The 18992-nt window shown below is 44.4% G+C and overlaps 1 protein-coding gene across 1 annotated transcript in view; it reads right to left on the bottom strand.

Moving 5' to 3' along the window:
• The window catches only part of ankfn1 (ankyrin repeat and fibronectin type III domain containing 1), a 232680-nt gene that overhangs the window by 107739 nt on the left and 105949 nt on the right, over positions 1-18992 (bottom strand). The window contains exon 7 of the mRNA XM_055931431.1: positions 3849-3971. Within this exon, the coding sequence (XP_055787406.1) occupies positions 3849-3971 (123 nt within the window). The remainder of the gene's footprint in view (positions 1-3848; positions 3972-18992) is intronic.

The following is an 18992-nucleotide window of genomic DNA, read 5'->3' as shown; positions in this document are numbered from 1 at the left end:
TGACTCTTTTCTCTGTATACATCAATGATGTCGCTCTTGCTGCTGGTGATTCTCTGATCCACCTCTACGCAGACGACACCATACTGTATACTTCTGGCCCTTCTTTGGACATAGTTAACTAACCTCCAGACGAGCTTCAATGCCATACAACTCTCCTTCCGTGACCTCCAATTGCTCTTAAACGCAAGTAAAACTAAATGCATGCTCTTCAACCGATCACTGTCCGCCCGTCCAGCATCACTACTCTGAACGGTTCTGACTTAGAATATGTGGACAACTACAAATACCTAGGTGTCTGGTTAAACTGTAAACTCTCCTTCCAGACTCACATTAACCATCTCCAATCCAAAATTAAATCTAGAATCGGCTTCCTATTTCGCCACAAAACATCCTTCACTCATGCTGTCAAACATACCCTTGTAAAACTGACCATCCTACCGATCCTCGACTTCGGCGATGTCATCTACAAAATAGCCTCCACTCTCCTCAACAAATTGCATGCAGTCTATCACAGTGCCATCCGTTTTGTCACCAAAGCCCCATATACTACCCACCACTGCGACCTGTACTTTCTCGTTGGCTGGCCCTCGCTTCATACTCGTCGCCAAACCCACTGGCTCCAGGTCATCTACAAGTATTTGCTAGGTAAAGCCCCCCCTTATCTCAGCTCACTGGTCACCATAGCAGCATCCACCCGTAGCACGCGCTCCAGCAGGTATATCTCACTGGTCACTCCCAAAGCCAATTCCTCCTTTGGCTGCCTTTCCTTCCAGTTCTCTGCTGCCAATGACTGGAACGAACTACAAAAATCACTGAAGCTGGAGACACACATCTCCCTCACTAGCTTTAAGCACCAGCTGTCAGAGCAGCTCACAGATCACTGCACCTGTACATAGCCCATCTGTAAATAGCCCATCCAACTACCACATCCCCATACTGTATTTATTTATTCATCTTGCTCCTTTGCACCCCAGTATCTCTATTTACACATTCTTCTTCTGCACATCTACCATTCCAGTGTTTAATTGCTATATCATAATTACTTGGCCTATTTATTGCCTTACCTCCCTTATCTTACCTAATTTGCACACACTGTATAGACTTTTTCTACTGTATTATTGACTGTATGTTTGTTTATTCCATGTGTAACTCTGTGTTGTTGTATGTGTCGAACTGCTTTGCTTTATTTTGACCAGGTTGCAGTTGTAAATGAGAACGTTTTCTCAACTAGCCTACCTGGTTAAATAAAGGTGAAATAAAAAAAAGTAAAGATAAAATGTCATGCTGAAACAAGAAAAGGACATCCCCAAACTGTTGCCACAAAATTGGAGGCAAAGCATAATCTAGAATGTAATTGTATGCTGTAGCATTAAGACTTCCCTTCAATATAACTAAGGGGCCATGAAAAACAGCCCCAGACCACTTCTCCTCCCCCATCAAACTTTACACTTGGCACTATGCATTGTGGCAGGTAGTGTTTTCCTGGAATCCACCAAACCCAGAGTCGTCCTTTGGACTACCGGATGGTGAAGCGTGATTCATCACTACAGAGAACACGGTTCCACTGTTCCAGAGTCGAATGGCGGCGAACTTTACACCACTCTAGCTGGCGCTTGGCATTGCGCATGGTGATCTTAGGCTTGTGTGCAGCTGCTCTGCCATGGAAACTCATTTCATGAAGCTCCTGACAAACAGTTCTGACGTTACTTCCAGAGGCAGTTTGGAACACGGTAGTGAGTGTTGTAACCGAGAACAGAATATGTTTTACACGCTACGCGCTTCAGCATTCGGTGGTCCCATTCTGTGAGCTTGTGTGGTCTACCACCTCACGACTGAGCCTAGACATTTCCACTTCACAATAACAGCACTTACAGTTAACCGGGGTAGCTCTAGCAGAACAGAAATTTGACAAACTGACTTGTTGGAAAGTTGTCATCCTATGACAGTGCCACGTTAAAAAGTCAGTACAGGCCATTCTACTGGCAATCTTTGTCTATGGAGATTGCATGGCTGTGTGCCAAATTGTTTACACCTGTCAGCAACGGGTGTGGTTGAAATAGCCGATTCCACTAATTTGAAGGGGTATCCATATACTTTTGGCTATGTTGTTTATTCACTGAGTGTACAAAACATTAGGACCATTTTCCTAATATTGAGTAACACCCCCTTTTGCCCTCAGAACAGCCTCGGGGCGTAGACGCTACAGGAACTATATACTCTATGTTGACTCCAATGCTTCCCACAGTTGTGTCAAGTTGGCTGGATGGCCTTTGGGTGGTGGACCATTCTTGATACATGCGGGAAAATATTGAGCGTGAAAAACCCGGCAGTGTTGCAGTTCTTGACACTCAAACCGGTACGCCTGGAACCTACTACCCTACTCTGTTCAAAGGCACTGAAATATTTTGTCTTGCCCATTCACCCTCTGAATGGCACACAAACACAATCCATGTCTCAAGGCATAAAAATCTTTAACAGTGTGTAGCAAATTCTACTAGATAAAAAGCAGAAACTAGTATGACCATTTAAAGCATACTCAATTTTGGAAATGTAACATACTATAAAACATTATTTCTTTGCATTACCAAACAGGCTACTACTTAGAACACAAGTACGAGTATTCTATTCAGCTCCAACATCGTTATTCAATCACTCCCACAAAGAAAAACATGCTGATTCTGTCTTAAATGGAACATCTAAACAGAACATTGCTAACTAAAGAGCCTACGGGACTTGTAGCAACCAACAGACACGTACAGGTGCATTTTCAACAGCAGCCTACTGCAACAATTACACTGAAACACGTACATTACACACAGAGGAATAAGGGACAGAGCGATAAAGAGAGCGAGAATGGGGGAAAAAGAGCAAGATAATAGATGGAGAAAGACAGAAACAGCAACAGAAGTCAAGTTAGTCTTATCTGTTTCTGCGCACAGAAGACGGAAGGAAAGAGAGTAGAGAGAGAACAAGAGAGAGTAGAGAGGGAGAGAGACATCGGGGGGAAAGAGAGCAATAACAGATTGAGAAAGACAGGAACATAAAGATGGAGAGAAATTACAGTAACAGCAGCAGGAGTCAAGTCAGTAATCTGTTTCTGCGCAAAGCAGAGAGAAATAGAGAAAGAGAGAACGAGAGAGAGAGAGAGAGAGAGAGAGAGAGAGAGAGAGAACGAGAGAACGAGAGAACGAGAGAACGAGAGAACGAGAGAACGAGAGAGAGAGAGAGAGAGAGAGAGAGAGAGAGAGAACGGGGAGAGAAGAGAGGGATAACAGGTTGAGAAAGACAGGAACATAAAGATGGAGAGAAATTACAGTAACAGCAACAGAAGTCAAGTTAGTCTAATTTGTTTCTGCGCAAAGAAGAGAAGGAACGAGGAGAGAGAAAGGGAGGGATATGAGGATATCTTCAGCTTCAATCGATATTGTATAAGCGAAACCAAAAAAGTATATTCTTCTAACAGCCAGGAATGCTGAAGCAGCAGTCATAGTGTACATTAATTACCTACCCCTTTATCTAGCCTACATCTCTCACCCACCAAGTTCAACAGATCAATTATCAGCTGACAGCACAGCAGACGTATACTGACCTCACACACACTGATGTCGTGTATCATCTGATGTGTGTGTGTGTGTGTGTGTGTGTGTGTGTGTGTGTGTGTGTGTGTGTGTGTGTGTGTGTGTGTGTGTGTGTGTGTGTGTGTGTGTGTGTACATCTGCATGTGTCGGTGCATGCGCCTATGCATCTGTGCATGTGTGAGAATCTGCACGTGTGTGTACTTACGTCTGTGCTTTGTGCATGTGTGTGTTCACCTGTATGTGTGTGTGCGGTGGCTTCAGCAGTTGTACCTGTCCAGGCTGTGAGACGTGCGTGGTGAGCCCGTGTAGAGCAACTGTCTGAAGTCCTTTATCAGAGCATCCCCTGGTCTCTGGTTCAACCTCTGAGCCAGGTGAGATATCTTACTCTCCGAGCTGCAGAGCAGAGGGGGAGAGGGGGAGACGAGAGTAGGAGAGGAGGGAGATGGAGGTTAGTCCTGAATGGTACCCTTGAGAGGAGAGGTTAAGTCCAGATGAGAAGCAAAAGTCACATTCAGGCTAACCTCTCAATGTCTCTCTATCTCACAGAGAAAGAAAGGAGAGCAGAGTAGGTCTTTCTCTCTCACTGAGTTCTAAGGAATGCCGGTACCACTAAGGTAAGTGTAGCCCAGATCTGAAGCTCTCTCCTGGCTGTCTCAGTCACACTGAGTCCCTCTCTGGAGCACATCCAAAGTTCTAAATAAATCTTAGTCCATCCCGTTCTGAAACTTCCAGGAAACCCTGCCGAGCAGGGCAGAGTATCACAACCCTGGCCAGTGTAGACTCTCTCTGGATCTCCACGTTCTGTCAGGCAACTAAACCCAGTTCAAGAGATTTATTCTCCAATGGGCTCGTTCAGACAAGTGCATCCCCAAAGAGGTGCTCTATCCTGGATCAGTTTCAGAGCAGCGTAGCTCCTTTCTGGTTCCTACTCTGTAGCTTGTCTCTGTATTCCTCTCAGGCTAGCTATGCTGATAGCACTGAGCACCTGTTAAATGCAGCTCTGTGTAAGCAAGAGCATCTCGCTTTAGCTGCACACACAAACACGCACCCACACAGAAGAGCGCATTGAAGGGAGAAGGGAAAGCCTGCAAGAGAAAGGGAGAGAGAGAGAGAGAGAGAGAGAGAGAGAGAGAGAGACACACACGTTGATAGAGTGAGAGAGTGAGGGAGAGAGAAAGAGAGAGAGGATGATGTGAGAGGGGGGTTGGGGAGGTGAACACTGAGCACACACGGAGAGTGGGTGCCTAGAGATGAGCAGAGGGATGCTGGGTGCACACACATACTGTTGGCAGCCGTTACACACACTGTACAGAGTAAAAAAAAAAACTGGGGTTGCTTTACAGAATGGGGATGGAGAGAGAGGGAGAGGAGAAGGACAGATTATTGTAAAAAAGAAAAGGAGAGATGGGGATGACATTGTCAGAGGGGGAGACAGAGAGAGATGAGAGGGGAGGACTGGGGCTGACCTATTATTAAGAGGGGAGAAGCAGAGAAGGGGGAGAGATGGGTGGAGGGGGAGGACACCTGTTATGAGATGGGTGGAGGGGGAGGGAAGAAGTGGAGCATATAAGTGAGCAGGTGATGGAGAGGGAAAGGGGTAGGAGAGATAGAGGAGATGGAGAGAGAGAGAGAGAGAGAGAGAGAGAGGGAGAGAAGAGAGAGTGGAGAGGCAGAGGAGAGAGGAAGATAGATGAGAGGGAGAGGATAAAGAGGACATGAGAGGGATAGGACAGAGAGAGGGAAAGGAGATGAGAGGATAGGAGAAGAGAGGGAGAGGAGACAATATGATAGGAGAGTGAGAGGCAATAAGAGAAGAGAGAGGGAGAGAAAACAAGAGGATAGGAGAGGGAGAGGTGAGAGAGATGAGATGAGAGGGAGAGGAGATTAGAGAAGAGAGATAGATGAGTGAGAGGAGAACGAGGAGATGAGAGGGAGAGGAAATACGATGATAGGAGAGGGAGAGGAGATGAGGGTGAGGAGACAAGATAATAGGAGAGGGAGAGGAGATGAGAGGGAGAGAAGAGAGAGAGAGGTAGACAGATAAGAGTGAGAGGAGAAAGAGGATGGGAGGGAGAGGAGATGATAGGAGAGGAGATGAGAGGGAGAGGAAGAGGAGATGAGAGGGAGAGGAAGAGGAGATGAGAGGGAGAGGAAGATGAGATGAAGAGGGAGAGGAAGATGAGATGAAGAGGGAGAGGAGATGAGAGGGAGAGGGAGAGGAGATGAGAGGGAGAGGAAGATGAGATGAGAGGGAGAGCAGATGAGAGGGAGAGTAGATAAGAGATGAGAGGGAGAGGAGATGAGAGGGAGGGGGAGAGGAGAGGGAGAGGAGATGAGAGGGAGAGGAGATGAGAGGGAGAGGAGATGAGAGGGAGAGGAGATGAGAGGGAGAGGAGATGAGAGGGAGAGGGAGAGGAGATGAGGGGGAGAGGAAGAGGAGATGAGGGGGAGAGGAAGAGGAGATGAGGGGGAGAGGAAGAGGAGATGAGAGGGAGAGGAAGAGGAGATGAGGGAGAGAGCAGATGAGAGGGATAGGAGAGGAGCTGTTGTTCGCATGCTCATCTCCATTATCTCAATTATCTGTAGAAGCTGGGTTACCTGCAGAGAGAGAGTGTATTTTTATTTTTTATTTTTTTATTTCACCTTTATTTAACCAGGTAGGCTAGTTGAGAACAAGTTCTCATTTGCAACTGCGACCTGGCCAAGATAAAGCATAGCAGTGTGAACAGACAACAACACAGAGTTACACATGGAGTAAACAATAGACAAGTCAATAACATGGTAGAAAAAAGAGAATCTATATACAATGTGTGCAAAAGGCATGAGGTAGGCAATAAATCGAATAATTACAATTTAGCAGATTAACACTGGAGTGATAAATCATCAGATGATCATGTGCAAGAAGAGATACTGGTGTGCAAAAGAGCAGAAAAGTAAATAAATAAAAGCAGTATGGGCGTGAGGTAGGTAAATTGGGTGGGTAGTTTACAGATGGACTATGTACAGCTGCAGCGATCGGTTAGCTGCTCGGATAGCAGATTTTTAAAGTTGTTGAGGGAGATAAAAGTCTCCAACTTCAGAGATTTTTGCAATTCGTTCCAGTCGCAGGCAGCAGAGAACTGGAAGGAAAGGCGTCCAAATGAGGTTTTGGCTTTAGGGATGATCAGTGAGATACACCTGCTGGAGCGCGTGCTACGGGTGGGTGTAGCCATCGTGACCAGTGAACTGAGATAATGCGGCACTTTGCCTAGCATAGCCTTGTAGATGACCTGGAGCCAGTGGGTCTGACGACGAACATGTAGAGAGGGCCAGCCGACTAGGGCATACAGGTCGCAGTGGTGGGTCGTATAAGGTGCTTTAGTAACAAAACGGATGGCACTGTGATAAACTGCATCCAGTTTGCTGAGTAGAGTATTGGAAGCTATTTTGTAGATGACATCGCCGAAGTCGAGGATCGGTAGGATAGTCAGTTTTACTAGGGTAAGTTTGGCGGCGTGAGTGAAGGAGGCTTTGTTCCGGAATAGAAAGCCGACTCTAGATTTGATTTTGGATTGGAGATGTTTGATATGAGTCTGGAAGGAGAGTTTGCAGTCTAGCCAGACACCTAGGTACTTATAGATGTCCACATATTCTAGGTCGGAACCGTCCAGGGTGGTGATGCTAGTCGGGCGTGCGGGTGCAGGCAGCGAACGGTTGAAAAGCATGCATTTGGTTTTACTAGCGTTTAAGAGCAGTTGGAGGCCACGGAAGGAGTGTTGTATGGCATTGAAGCTCGTTTGGAGGTTAGATAGCACAGTGTCCAGGGAAGGGCCGGAAGTATACAGAATGGTGTCGTCTGCGTAGAGGTGGATCAGGGAATCGCCCGCAGCAAGAGCAACATCATTGATGTATACAGAGAAAAGAGTCGGCCCGAGAATTGAACCCTGTGGTACCCCCATAGAGACTGCCAGAGGACCGGACAACATGCCCTCCGATTTGACACACTGAACTCTGTCTGCAAAGTAGTTGGTGAACCAGGCAAGGCAGTCATTAGAAAAACCGAGGCTATTGAGTCTGCCGATAAGAATATGGTGATTGACAGAGTCGAAAGCCTTGGCCAGGTCGATGAAGACGGCTGCACAGTAATGTCTTTTATCGATGGCGGTTATGATATCGTTTAGTACCTTGAGCGTGGCTGAGGTGCACCCGTGACCGGCTCGGAAACCGGATTGCACAGCGGAGAAGGTACGGTGGGATTCGAGATGGTCAGTGATCTGTTTGTTGACTTGGCTTTCGAAGACCTTAGCTAGGCAGGGCAGGATGGATATAGGTCTGTAACAGTTTGGGTCCAGGGTGTCTCCCCCTTTGAAGAGGGGGATGACAGCGGCAGCTTTCCAATCCTTGGGGATCTCAGATGATACGAAGGAGAGGTTGAACAGGCTGGTAATAGGGGGTGCGACAATGGCAGCGGACAGTTTCAGAAATAGGGGGCCCAGATTGTCAAGCCCAGCTGATTTGTATGGGTCCAGGTTTTCCAGCTCTTTCAGAACATCTGCTATCTGGATATGGGTAAAGGAGAAGCTGGGGAGGCTTGGGCGAGTAGCAGCGGGGGGGGCGGGGCTGTTGGCCAAGGTTGGAGTCGCCAGGTGGAAGGCATGGCCAGCCATTGAGAAATGTTTGTTGAAGTTTTCGATTATCACGGACTTATCAGTGGTGACCGTGTTATCTAGCCTCAGTGCAGTGGGCAGCTGGGAGGAGGTGTTCTTGTTTTCCATGGACTTTACAGTATCCCAGAACTTTTTGGAGTTAGAGCTACAGGATGCAAATTTCTGCTTGAAAAAGCTGGCCTTTGCTTTCCTGACTGACTGCGTGTATTGGTTCCTGACTTCCCTGAACAGTTGCATATCACGGGGGCTCTTCGATGCTATTGCAGTTCGCCACAGGATGTTTTTGTGCTGGTCGAGGGCAGTCAGGTCTGGAGTGAACCAAGGGCTATATCTGTTCTTGGTTCTGCATTTTTTGAACGGAGCATGCTTGTCTAATATGGTGAGGAAGTAACTTTTAAAGAATGACCAGGCATCCTCAACTGACGGGATGAGGTCAATATCCTTCCAGGGTACCCGGGCCAGGTCGATTAGAAAGGCCTGCTCGCAGAAGTGTTTCAGGGAGCGTTTGACAGTGATGAGGGGTGGTCGTTTGACCGTGGACCCGTGGCGGATACAGGCAATGAGGCAGTGATCGCTGAGATCTTGATTGAAGACAGCAGAGGTGTATTTGGAGGGCAAGTTGGTCAGGATAATGTCTATTAGGGTGCCCATGTTTACGGATTTAGGGTTGTACCTGGTGGGTTCCTTGATGATTTGTGTGAGATTGAGGGCATCAAGCTTAGATTGTAGGACTGCCGGGGTGTTAAGCATATCCCAGTTTAGGTCACCTAACAGAACAAACTCTGAAGCTAGATGGGGAGCGATCAATTCACAGATGGTGTCCATGGCACAGCTGGGAGCTGAGGGGGGTCGGTAGCAGGCGGCAACAGTGAGAGACTTATTTCTGGAGAGATTAATTTTAAAAATTAGAAGTTCGAACTGTTTGGGCATAGACTTGGAAAGTATGACAGAACTTTGCAGGCTATCTCTGCAGTAGATTTCAACTCCTCCCCCTTTGGCAGTTCTATCTTGACGGAAAGTGTTATAGTTGGGTATGGAAATCTCAGAGTTTTTGGTGGCCTTCCTAAGCCAGGATTCAGACACGGCAAGGACATCAGGGTTGGCAGAGTGTGCTAAAGCGGTGAGTAAGGCAAACTTGGGGAGGAGGCTTCTGATGTTGACATGCATGAGGCCAAGGCTTTTTCGATCACAGAAGTCAACAAATGAGGGTGACTGGGGACATGCAGGGCCTGGGTTTACCTCCACATCACCCGAGGAACAGAGGAGTAGTAGGATGAGGGTGCGGCTAAAGGCTATCAAAACTGGTCGCCTAGAGCGTTGGGGACAAGGAATAAAAGGAGCAGATTTATGGGCGTGGTAGAATAGATTCTGGGCATAATGTGCAGACCAGGGTATGGTGGGGCACGGGTACAGCGGAGGCAAGCCCAGGCACTGGGTGATGATAAGAGAGGTTGTATCTCTGGACATGCTGGTCTCAATGGGTGAGGTCACCGCATGTGTGGGGGGTGGGACAAAGGAGGTATCAGAGGTACGGAGAGTGGAACTACGGGGTCCATTGCAAACCAAAACAATGATAACTAGCCTGAACAACAGTATGTAAGGCATATTGATATTAGAGAGAGACATACAATAAGGCATAAAGTGATTGCAGGTCATGATTGGGAGAGCTAGCTAAAACAGCAGGTGAAATAACAGCAGCTAGTCAGCTAACACAGCAACAGAAGGTAAAAATGGCGACGACTGGGCAGAGAGGGTCGGATTAACTACACACAGATCCTGAGTTAAGGCACAGAGCTGACAGATAAAACACAAATAAACAGAATGGAGTACCGTGAATTAATGGACAGTCAAGCAGGCATCAGCTATGTAGCCAAGTGATCATAGTGTCCAGGGGGCAGCCGTAGATGGAGTAGTGAGGCCTCCACTAAGCTAGCACGCGTTTAAAGTTAGTAGCCCGGGGGGGTGGTCTGCTCAGACGGAGGGGGTCTGCTCAGACGGAGGCCGGTTGAGGGCACCGGTTGAGGGCACGTCTGCAAACCAGACGTGGTCGTGTCGACAGAGAATCCAAGCCGGATAGCGATGGCGAAAGAGAGGTTGTGAATTGTAGAATTGTGTTTGCTAACTGGTGCTAGCTTCCTGGCAGCGCTAGCTGCAAGATAAGCTAGCAGTTAGCAGACCGGGGCAGGCAAGTTAGCCTTTGGGGGACGTCGCGATGGGGGGGGAAGTCTGTTTTTGCCTCTTCGTGCGGTGACGTCGATAGACCAGTCGTGGAATTAGTAGGGTTCCAGGTAGCTCTAGGTAGCTAACAGGCCTAGTAGGTTAGCAGAATGGGCCTTCAGCGGGCGTCACGCCTGAGGGGCCTGTTGGAGTCCCCGGGCAGATTATGTCGGTATTCCAGTCGTAGAGGATAGGCGGGGTTCCGTGCTCCGTACCGGCAGTAAATGGGTCCGGGTCTTGTAGCCCAGGAGTGGGCTTCAGTGGTAGCACAGGAGCCCTAGCAAATTAGCTTCAGGCTAATTGGTGCCTGCTCCGGTGCCTGCTCCGGGATGGAAACGCTAGCCAGGAGTGGTCACCCGGGATTGTGGTTAGCTAGTTGCGAAGATCCAGATGAAAATGTTCAGAGTTTGCGGTAGGAATCCGGGGATATGGAGAGAAATAGGTCCGTTATGCTCTGGTTTTAGTCACGTTGTTCGAACTAGCGAGAGCTTTCCGAGCTAAAGGTTAGCTGATGACCGCTAGCAATGGTTTGCTAACTGATAGCTGGTAGGCAGTTAGCTGGCTATCTTCAGTAGATGGATTCCAGATCAGAAGTAAATAGAAATACTTTAGAAAAAAGCAGATCCACGCCACATTGGGTGAGGCGGGTTGCAGGAGAGTATTTAGAAGTTGAGGTTTAAGAAAGTATTTTTAAAAGATATGCGAAGAAAAATATGTAAAAAGATATATACAAGGGACACGGGACACGACAGGACAAAGACGTCTACACTGCTACGCCGTCTTGGAAGAAAAATGTGTGCGTACTATCCTTGTGGGGACCAGAAGTAAAACAAGGAAATTCAGACAAGGAAATAAGGCTATTTTAGGCTTAGGGGTTCAAATTAAAGTTAGGTTTTGGGTTAGGAGTTAGGGTTATGTTTTGTTTTACGGGTTATGGTTAGGGAAAGTAGGATTTTGAATGGGAATACATTCTTTGGTCCCCACAAGCATAATAAAACCAACACATACAAAATCCAAAGGCCCTGACGCCCTGACTAACAAAGTATCATAAATAATAAATCGAAGCAGGAATATGTTTGTTGGCAAAAACCAGACCGTATAGGTTCTAATGAAAGTAAAAGCAAAATGTCTTAAAATGTTTTTAAATGTGAATAAATTGAATGTCAAATAATAGACAACATTTAAATGTCACCCGTCTAATTGTTTTTCCTGTAATACGTTTAAAAACACTAAAGGGATTTAAAACCTCTACAGGATTTGTGTCCCCCTGCGGGACGGTTGCGCTAATGTAGGCTAATCTGATTAGCATGAGGTTGTAAGTAACAAGAACATTTCACAGGACATAGACATATCTGATATGGGCAGAAAGCTTAAATTCTTGTTAATCTAACTCCACTGTCCAATTTACAATAGCTATTACAGTAAAGGAATATCATGCTATTGTTTGAGGAGAGTGCACAGTTATGAACTTGAACATTTATAAATAAACCAATTAGGCACATTTGGGCAGTCTAGTCTTGATACAACATTTTGAACAGAAATGTTCCAATGGTTCATTGGATCAGTCTAAAACTTTGCACATACACTGCTGCCATCTACTGGCCAAAATGGAAATTGGACCTAACCTGGAATAGCACACTGACTTTTCTGTTGCATTTCAAAGATGATAAACAAAGAAAGAAAAACGCATGTTTGTTTCTTTGTGTTATCTTTTACCAGATCTAATGTGTTATATTCTCCTACATTAATTTCACATTTCCATAAATTTCAAAGTGTGTCCTTTCAAATGGTATCAAGAATATCTTTGCTTCAGGTCCTGAGCTACAGGCAGTTAGATTTGGGTATGTCATTTTAGGCGAATTTTTTTTTAAAAGCGTTCGATCCATAAGGCTTTTATATTCCTTTCCAAATCAGCAGGTCTACTCCTAGGCAGAAAAGGCCTGTTTAACTATCTATGTGTCAGTCCCCAGGAGGCTGGTTATAGTCAGGTCCTGCTCTTGTCCCTGTCTCACAATCTCACACACGCACACACACTATACCATTAGCTAATCTTTGTCCTGAGCTGACCATGGAAAATCACCGACCCTGCTGACCCACACACATATACACACACACACAAGTAGTGCGCAGATCAGCGCAGATCAGCTGTTTGTTCACCCACACCCACCTGCAATTGCTAATAACCCATCCATAACCGCCTTACTATATGTGATAGAGTGAAAATCGGAGGCCCGCACCCGACCCGCTAATACAGAAAATGCCATCGGACACGGTAGAACAATTTTTGGACAAGGGTACTGAATTTTTTAGATACACTACTGTTCAAAAGTTTGGGGTCACTTAGAAATGTCCTTGTTTTTGAAAGAAGAGCTAATTTTTTGTCCATTAAAATAACATCAAATTGATCAGAAATACAGTGTAGATATTGTTAATGTTGTAAATTGCTATTGTAGCTGGAAATGGCAGATTTTTCATGGAATATCTACATAGGCGTACGGAGGCCCATTATGAGCAACCATCACTCTGTGTTCCAATGGCACATTGTGTTAGGTAATCCAAGTTTATCATTGTAAAAGGCTAATTGATCATTAGAAAACCCTTTTGCAATTATGTTAGCACAGCTGAAAACTCTTGTCTGATTAAAGAAGCAACAAAACTGGCCTTCAGACTAGTTGAATATTTGGAGCATCAGCGTTTGTGGGTTCGATTACAGGCTCAAAATGTCCAGAAAAAAAACGTTATTCTGAAACTCGTCAGTCTATTGTTCTGAGAAATGAAGGCTAATCCATGCGAGAAGTTGCCAATAAACTGAAGATCTCATACAACGCTGTGTACTACTCCTACTGTGTACTACTCTTCACAGAACAGCGCAAACTGGCTCTAACCAGAACAGAAAGAGGAGTGGGAGGCCCCGGTGCACAAGACGACAAGCACATTCGAGTCCTCAACTGGCAGCTTCATTAAATAGTACCCGCAAAACACCCAAGACTGGCCAATAAAAATAGAAGTTTATGATGGGCAAAAGGACACAGAACAGAGGAACTCTGCCTAGAAGGCCAGCTGAGTCCCGATGGATCTCTGTAATTTGCTCCATTCATCGTTCCCTCAATCCTGACTAGTCTCCCAGTCCCTACCACTGAAAAACATCACCACAGCACGCTGCCACCATCATGCTTCACCGTAGGGATGGTATTGGCCAGGTGATGAGCGGTGCCAGATTTCCTCCAGACATGACACTTGGCATTCAGGCCAAAGAGGTCAATCTCATCAGACCAGAGAATCTTGTTTCTCATGGTCTGAGAGTCTATTAGTTTCCGTTTGACAAACTCTAAGCGGGCTGTCATGTGCCTTTTACTGGATTGGCTTCCGTCTAGCCACTCTACCATAAAGGCCTGATTGGTGGAGTGCTGCAGAGATGGTTGTCCTTCTGGAAGGTTCTCCCATCTCCACAGAGGAACTCTAGAGCTCTGTCAGAGTGACCATGTAGTTCTTGGTCACCTCCCTGACCAAGGCCCTTCTCTCGATTGCTCAGTTTGGCCAGCTCTAGGAAGAGTCTTGGTGGTTTCAAACTTCTTCCATTTAAGAATGGTGGAGGCCACTGTATTCTTGGGAACCTTCAATGCTGCAGACATTGGTACCCTTCCGACACAAATCGGAAAATTCCTTCGACATCATGGCTTGGTTTTTGCTCTGACATGCACTGTCAACTGTGGGACCTTATATAGACAGGTGTGTGACTTTCCAAATCATGTTCAATCAATTTAATTTACCACAGGTGGACTCCAATCAAGTTGTAGAAACATCTCAAGGATTATCAGTGAAAACAGGATGCAACCGAGTCCCAATTTCGAGTCTCATATCAAAGGGTCTGAATGCTTATGCAAATGTTATTTCATTATTTATTTATTTTTTATATTTGCAAAAAAAAAAACGTTTTCTTTGTCATTATGTGGTATTGTGTGTAGATTGATGAGGTAAAAATTGATTTAATCAATTTTAGAATAAGGCTGTAACATAACAAAATGAAAGAGTGAAAGTGTCTGAATACTTTCCGAATGCACTGTAATTTCAAACATTTTGGTAGGCTATTTGTTTGTCAACTTCTCTATACTTAGATACATGTAGCTTCTCTTCTGTCATTATATATTGCTCTAGAAGACTAAATAAACCCTTGCTCACGAGAATATCATAAATTGATAGAATGAAAGCATCAATCTAGTTGACATCGGTAAAGTTCTCTCTATCATCTGTGCTTCTTTTGCGGAACAAAGACGTTTTTTAGGGACTGGGGAGAAAATGCAATAAGAAACAACAAAAAACAGGAAAGACTGTACAAAAGTCCATTTGACTGGTTGCAAGGAAATAGAAAGCTGTGAAAACGACCCCACATGTTTCTGATAAGATTTTAGTTTGACTTGATGCATATTTCATCCACATAAAATATGCATCTATCAGCTTTTATGATGTTGATAAAGATAACACCTCCACAGACTGTATATAACTGGCCATATTTATCCACTCCTGTTCCTGAGTCAAAAATGTTCCTACATTTGGTGTATAATTTTACTGCAAGAAATGCTAAATTCTGCAGTTCATATTACGCCTATGTGAGAGGTTATAGACCTAGAGTCAGTGTCCAGATTTCATTTTCCATTTAACCCATCTGAACAGCAGGCTACAGTTCCCTTGATGTCACATAGGCCTACTTGAAGTCCTCGTGTTGTGACTGTGGAATGTGTATAGCGCCTCACAATGACCACACACAACACTGCTATCATCCTCTTTACCATTTCACCAAATCTTTCCTAAACATCACTTTTCTGGCCCTCCCTAGTCTTTATTTTCAACTTTCCATTTCGCAGCTTTTCTCTTATTGAATTAAACTCAGACATTGTCATTTTTTCCGTCCGTTGATACGTTTTCTGCCCGTTCCCAAAAGCATTTCGTGATTGGCGTGTAGGCTATTTGGCGAGCGCACGGTTAGGCCTTAGGCATATGCACTAATACCAGATCGCCTAAAAATAATGAAAGAAAAACCTCAACGTAGCCTGTAGATATAAATTGCACAAGAATGGCACATTTATGTATTTTTTAAGGTATGGTTTTATCTTCATTCAACCCACCCCCCATCCGGGGACTGCGGGTTATGAGTCAACCTGCGCAACACACACAGATAGTGAGGCATACACACAAACAGCATACACATGCAGGCAAGCATGGCAAAACAGCAAAGGAGTGAGAACAGAACGAACTCATAAAAGCTGAACAGTAATATTCACAATACCATAAAACGTACAACAACATCAGCATACCAGCCATAACAAGTTTACTGATGTCATAGAGTATGTCACTAGAGAGGCGCCCGGTTCCAACAGGTTGTTCTGTATGACTAATATAGAATGTGACATTCATTGGAATTGACCTGCAGTACAATATCACTGGTAAAGTGCTATTATTGAGACAGACAGATAGGAAAGGGTTTGTACACGTATGCACGAACGCACGCACGCACACCACCACCTGCCCTTGTAGCCAGCAAAGTCATGATTGGTTGGTAATTATCCATTGTATCGTCAAAGTGGTGTTTTTTGACAGATCTGGGCGTCCTACTGGGTGCCTTTTGTATCGTCAGTGGCCACAGAACGCAGTTTTCCTCAGTGTGACACACGCAACGGGGTATGATCTGATATGGTTTGTACTGGTGAACAGTGGCGTGTATTCAGGGAAGCCAAGGGAAGCCAGGCTTCTCCCAGAAAATAATATAAAGAAAAACACATCAAATAATGTATCTTTCGTCTTTTTTCTTTGTGTTTTAGAATTTCCTTCAATTCGGTAGAGGCTGAATGTACTGTATCTCACTGGAGAAAGCATCCGTGCAAGTGAAACAGCGCCCCTCTGTCTCTGTATTTGTAGCCCATCTATCTGATGCTGTCTGGTCAAAAAAAAAAGAGTATGATATTGTTGCCGCCCGTAGCATTGAATGCAACAAAAGCCAGCAAGAATTTGGCCTCCCTTGATAGTTTTTTAATATAAAATAGCCAATCAGCATTGAGCTAAACTGAACAAGCTCAACTGTGAATGGTCCTGGCACACCAAAAAGTGTCAAGGGAAGCCAGTTTGGATTTGGCTTGACACCAATCACAACACATAAAAAGCCAAGCGTCACTGATAGAAAAAACTTGGCTAGCTAGCTAGCTAAAACTAACCATGGATGGAGATAGGGATTTAGACTTGGGTTTTACTTAATTCTCTGTACTGGCCAATGATTATAACGACGATTCTGATCCAACCATAAATTCATACACTGTGCCCCTTGCCTGAGAGGATGGAAGTTCAATATGTAGCTAGATGTAGTAGGCTAATGTTGACTAGCTGGCTCATCATTGCACATGAAAAGAAGTTAGACTAGTGCGCAAGAATTTTAGCCAGGTAGCCTAGAACAACAAAAACTTAAAGCGTGTACTGTATGACAGATTCATAAACCGTTTCGGCAATATGAAGGAGAGGAGGATTGCATTTATCTACAAGTAGGGTAGGTCAACATGTTTTTTCTACTTGCAAGCACACACACACATAGAAATCAGTAGCATTGAAAGCCACATCATATTTAGCATACGTTGACTGGACTAAATGGTTTTTGTTATATTTTATTTGTCACTATTAGACTAAGCATAGCTGATATGACGTTGAAATGTTAAAGTTAAAGTTGAAATGGTGCTGGAATAGTGGATGCAGCTTCTATTTTCTTTGCGATCCATGATTCTATATCCATAACGTTAGTTGTTTAGTGGTCTGAAGATGTAGGAAACAAACTTGCTTGACGTTGCTGTAGGTCATGTAACGGTTTGTTACATGCTATATGCTTTGTGGACTTCCTCCGGACAGATGTTGCTCTCCGCTTTTGTGATGAAACAAAGGTGTGGTTGAATTTATTCTGTCACTGTGTCTTCTCATTGTCTCGGCATTAGGCCTATTTATCATAGTTGCATGGCATATGAACTAAAAGGTTATTATAGACCAAACAACGCAATTATCACAACACATAGGTTGTAATATGGCTATTATTTCTTGGCTTCCAGTGATTTTACCCATGCACCGCTACTGCCTTTGAAAGCCATATGTAGTGTGTGTGGCACATCAAGTTACAGCATATTCATTATATAAGTTAACTAGCTAACATAAATTTGGTGAAAACAAGTCATAGTCACTGGCTGGCTGGCTAGAGTTATCAATGGTGATGAATGAGAGCTATAGTTAACCAGCTAACAAACAATGCAACAAAAGTGTAATTTAGGATTTAAAAAAAACTCCAACAGGCTCTGAATTTCAGGAATCACAGTTGTCCCTGGTGCACTGTTTAATTATTTAACCAAAAACTTTTTGGAAGAAAACTATGTTTTTAATATTGCCCTCATTGTCTTTCATGGGTTTGAAACTTGAGTCTGCGGCATCGGACTCCAGCTTGGTCAGCGAAAGTTGCTATCCACCAGAGCGCTGTGATTGTTTGGCCCAAATTTGGGGGCGGGGTTTATTGAAGGGTCAATAAAGAAAGAGTAAGGGACAAGGACTTGGGATGTCTTTTTACTGACTCTGATCTTTTCGATCAGTCAAAAACAACGAATCTTTCAATTCATTTCGTTCATTTGATTCAGTTATGCCCAGAGCCCGCAGGACCCCCTACCAGCAAACGATGAACTAAAAACATGAAAGAATCATGATTGTACAAGATTCTCATTCACCATATTGGGCTTATTGGAGCTGTCAACTGTGACAGACTTATACAAGGTTGCTTCAAACAATGTATATTTGTGAATGCTAGGTATACTAATAAGTTTAGTTATTGATACCTTTGAAACTAGGGTCTAGTTGCGGCCACAACCGGACTAGATTTTTAACGACTTTCGGCGGAATAGAATTACTTGACTGCTGCGAGGGATAAAAGCCCGATATCGTTCGCAAACTGCAGCATCTCCCAAACAACTCGTTCTCGAGTCCGAGTGCTGAGCAGAGGTAGGATGTGTATGTTTTGGCTCTACAACGTTGTGTCCATGGACAACATTCAATAATCAATGAATTGCAGTCATTATTGCACCATGTGCTCAATGATATTTTTCTTCTCTATACTGTCTGCATAGACAGTTGGTGGTAAGAGCACGTCTCCGAAGCCGCTGAGCCGGATTAATTATTATAATTTTGTATTTATTTCACCTTTATTTAATCCTGCTGTAGAATTAATTGTGGCCAGCGGGTGGAACAAACGACTAAAATGAACGAGTCACTCGGAAAAACTAATCATGACTTTCGAGTCGTTCAAAAGTAACTAATCATTTGCGAACCGCACATCACTAACAAGGACCCAGTATGGATTATCCATCTCCGCCAAATGTTGTAATACAGTTACTATATCTAGACAAGACAAACAAATATTCACGATTTCCCTAATATCATAAAAAATCAATAAATCATGTTTCTGGGCTTATTCAGTAGTTCTGACCTAATTAAGTAGATTCATGTTGAAAAATAATGTAAAAATAAGTTAAATTATACTGTT

Source organism: Salvelinus fontinalis, chromosome 1 (assembly GCF_029448725.1).
Source record: "Salvelinus fontinalis isolate EN_2023a chromosome 1, ASM2944872v1, whole genome shotgun sequence".
NCBI lineage: Eukaryota > Metazoa > Chordata > Actinopteri > Salmoniformes > Salmonidae > Salvelinus > Salvelinus fontinalis.
This window is presented reverse-complemented; position numbering and strand designations above follow the sequence as displayed.